At 35.8% G+C, this 3,387-nt stretch overlaps 1 protein-coding gene across 1 annotated transcript; it reads left to right on the forward strand.

Annotated features, from left to right (window-relative positions):
• Positions 1–569: 569 nt before the first annotated feature.
• Positions 570–3,092, forward strand: LOC107955686 (cytochrome P450 714C2). Its single transcript, XM_016891490.2, has 5 exons — positions 570–1,280; positions 1,409–1,635; positions 1,752–1,999; positions 2,069–2,426; positions 2,535–3,092. Exons 1-5 carry the CDS (start codon positions 989–991, stop codon positions 2,958–2,960), a joined length of 1,551 nt encoding a protein of 516 aa, XP_016746979.1. The 5' UTR covers positions 570–988; the 3' UTR covers positions 2,961–3,092.
• Positions 3,093–3,387: the final 295 nt, after the last annotated feature.

A 3,387-nucleotide genomic window follows, 5' to 3' on the forward strand; every position in this document is an offset into this window, starting at 1 on the left:
ATATATTTAGAATTTAGTCTTTATACTTTTATTTTTAGAAATTTAGTCCCTCTATTTTTTGAGTTTTAAAATGTAGATTTATTTGTTAATATTGTTAAAATTTATTTGTTAAAGTTGTTGGTGTGACAATTGAAACTTAAAAAAGAAATATAAAAAAATGACATATAATAGACCTAAATTGAATAGAATATTTTAACAATATTAACAATTTTTAAAAATTTATATCAATATTTTAATTAAAATAAAATATTTAAATTAATTAATAATATTATAAAAATTGAGGTATCAAATTATTTTAAAATTGAAGTATAGAGTTTAAAGAATCATTGAAATATAATCCATAATGTTAAAAAAATAAACCACGTACAAAGCAATGATGGGAGTTTAAGCTTTAAGGTCGACATTGTTGACTATGGCTCGACCTTTTTAAACAGCCACTAGTCATTTAGCACTTGGTAGTGGCAGAAATAAAGGAAATAACCCCGAACTTAGTGCTCTGTTTTTTGTCTTTTATTTAAAAATGAAATTAAGTGAGAAAAGAAAAAGAAATATCTACGAGACCCCATTGCAGTTACATTAAAAGTTAAGTAATTTTCCTCCCGTTAAAAGAAAAGTTAAGTAATCTTCCAAATTCCAACAAATAATTAATATTAGTTTTTTGTACACTACAAGACTTTTAGACCTTGAATCCCAATAGCTCGTAACCACTTCTTTTTTTTGTGTTGTTGGCAACAAATAATTAAGCAAAACTTCTCACCTTCAATATGGATCTTAGAAAGCTTCAAAACCATGCTGCCTTTCATGTTACTGTCCCTTAGAAAAATGGTTTTCTCAATACATTGACCACAAATACCATACATTAGAAGTCTTACATACAGTTCTTTCTTTATTTTTTTTGCCACCAAACCTTCCTACTCCTTTCCTTAATTTCCCTGTATATAATTCCCTTTGTGTCTAAACAACCTCCAAAGCTATCACCACTTCCAACATGGGACTTACAGAGTATTATGTCAACATTTTTGTTTCTCTTGTGCTGCTTGCTTTCCTTGGATTGATCCTACGTTTGTATCATGAGTTGGTGGTGAAGCCAATGAAGCTCCGAGCAAGATTACTCAAGCAAGGCATCAAAGGACCGCCTCCGAGTCTGCTAATCGGAAACATAAGAGAGATAAAGAAGGCACAATCCAGCATTGTTAAGGTTCCTAGCATGCACCCCCCTGCCACTCACAACTGCGGTGCGCTACTCTTTCCATTCTTTGAGCAATGGAGGAAACAATATGGTATGTATAATAATGTATTGCATACCTCTTAATTCTATGCGTGTCGGTGTCTATAATGAAATTTAGGAGTATTCATTTACCAAAATAGTTATCACTGATAGTGGTGGAGTAATTTCATTAAATTTCAGGTCAAGTATTTGTGTTTTCTCTTGGTAACACTCAAATATTGTTCGTGAATCAACCTGATGCTGTGAAAGAGATTACTACATGCACGTCCTTAGCCTTGGGGAAGCCTTCCTATCAACAAAAGGATCGTGGTCCTTTGCTTGGTCAGGGAATTCTAACTTCAAATGGGGCAATATGGGCTCATCAGAGAAAAATTCTTGCTCCCGAATTATACATGGACAAGGTTAAGGTAAAAATATATATTAACATATGATTCACTAAATACATCAAAATGATTATGATTACAGATCTACATACAGTACTAGGTGTATATAAACATTAATACAAAGATAAAACCTCTTGTAGGGAATGATGAACCTGATTGTCGAATCTACATTTACGCTAGTAGACTCTTGGAAGACCAGAATAGAGGTCGAGGGTGGACTTGCTCACATCAAAATTGACGAGTATATGCGAAGCTTCTCTGGAGATGTCATCTCAAGAGCCTGTTTCGGAAGTAATTATTGTAAAGGAGAAGAAATCTTCTTGAAGCTAAGAGCTCTACAGGAGGCCATGTCCAAGAAAGGTTTATCCACTGGCGTGCCTGGAATGAGGTGAGCATTCTTTCGCAATTTCAAAGTCCTATGGAAGCAATTTCTTTTAAAATTTTTGGGTTATCACAGATATCTTCCCATCAAAAGCAACAGAGAAGCTTGGGCACTTGAAAAGGAGGTGCGTGATTTGATATTGCATGTGGTAAAAGAGAGAAAGGGGGCAGCAACATACGAGAAGGACTTACTGCAAATGGTGGTTGAGGGAGCTAAAAGCAGTGACCTGAGTCAAGAAGCCACCGAGAGGTTTGTAGTTGATAACTGCAAGAACATATACTTGGCTGGATATGAGACTACTGCCGTTTCTGCCACCTGGTGCCTCATGCTTCTAGCTGCCAATCAAGAATGGCAGGATAATGTGCGGACAGAGGTGGTTGAAATTTGTGGGGGTCGTACTCCTGATGCTGGCATGCTTCGTAAGATGAAACTGGTATACATATATATGTCCAAATAATTAATTATTAGATTGAGAGTTATTGTGGATATTTATATAAATAACTATTAATCTTGAAATCCTTGTTTTGCATGTGTGATGCAGCTTACTAAGGTAATTCAGGAATCATTGAGACTTTATCCGCCAGTAGCTGTGGTGTCGAGGGAAGCCTTGGAAGATATGAACTTCGGAGAGATTTTTGTTCCCAAGGGTGTAAATATTTGGATGATGGTGTTGGCATTGCACACTGATCCTGAAATTTGGGGTGAAGATGCCTATAAATTCAACCCGAATAGATTTGCAAAAGGGATAAAAGGTGCATGTAAGCTGCCACAAGTGTACATGCCATTCGGGGTTGGCCCCCGGGTGTGCCTTGGACAGAACTTGGCCATGGTTGAACTGAAACTACTAATGTCTCTCCTTTTGTCTAACTTCTCCTTCTCCCTTTCTCCCAACTACACACATTCGCCTGTTCTAAGATTGGTAATAGAGCCAGAAAGTGGCGTCCATCTCTTGGTAAAGAAGCTGTGATTCGAGAGCTTTTAGACAATTAAATGAACTCCGCCAAGCATTTCCATTTCATATGAAACAAAATAAGAGAGTTAGGCGGAACCCAATGTATGATGTAAACAATCTATATTATTGTTTTCATTTTCTTCTTCAGTACCCTTTAGTTGGTCTATATGCCTATGGCAAAAGAGATGAATTATATAAATCTTTAGTTGGTCTATATGCCTATGGTCATCTTATTCAACTGTTAATAATCAATAAACATCTACATCATTCAATCCTTCTTCTCAAATAAAACTAGTGCACCTCATCGAGATACACTAAGTCTAATAAACCCTCTATCTAATAACTCTTGCAACTGAATCTTTAACTCTTTAAGCTCATTTGGTGCCATGTGATAACGCGCAACAAACACAGATGGAATATCAAGATAAAGTTCAATTCCAAA

This window comes from Gossypium hirsutum, chromosome A07, assembly GCF_007990345.1.
Source record: "Gossypium hirsutum isolate 1008001.06 chromosome A07, Gossypium_hirsutum_v2.1, whole genome shotgun sequence".
Taxonomy (NCBI): domain Eukaryota; kingdom Viridiplantae; phylum Streptophyta; class Magnoliopsida; order Malvales; family Malvaceae; genus Gossypium; species Gossypium hirsutum.

What these genes read in the sequence shown, in the direction of transcription:
- LOC107955686 (XM_016891490.2), top strand. Translation starts at nt 989, where the DNA reads ATGGGACTTACAGAGTATTATGTCAACATTTTTGTTTCTCTTGTGCTG. An exon ending in GCAATGGAGGAAACAATATG is followed by an intron (nt 1,281 to 1,408) that starts GTATGTATAATA and finishes ATTAAATTTCAG; the next exon opens with GTCAAGTATTTGTGTTTTCT. An exon ending in ACTGGCGTGCCTGGAATGAG is followed by an intron (nt 2,000 to 2,068) that starts GTGAGCATTCTT and finishes GGGTTATCACAG; the next exon opens with ATATCTTCCCATCAAAAGCA.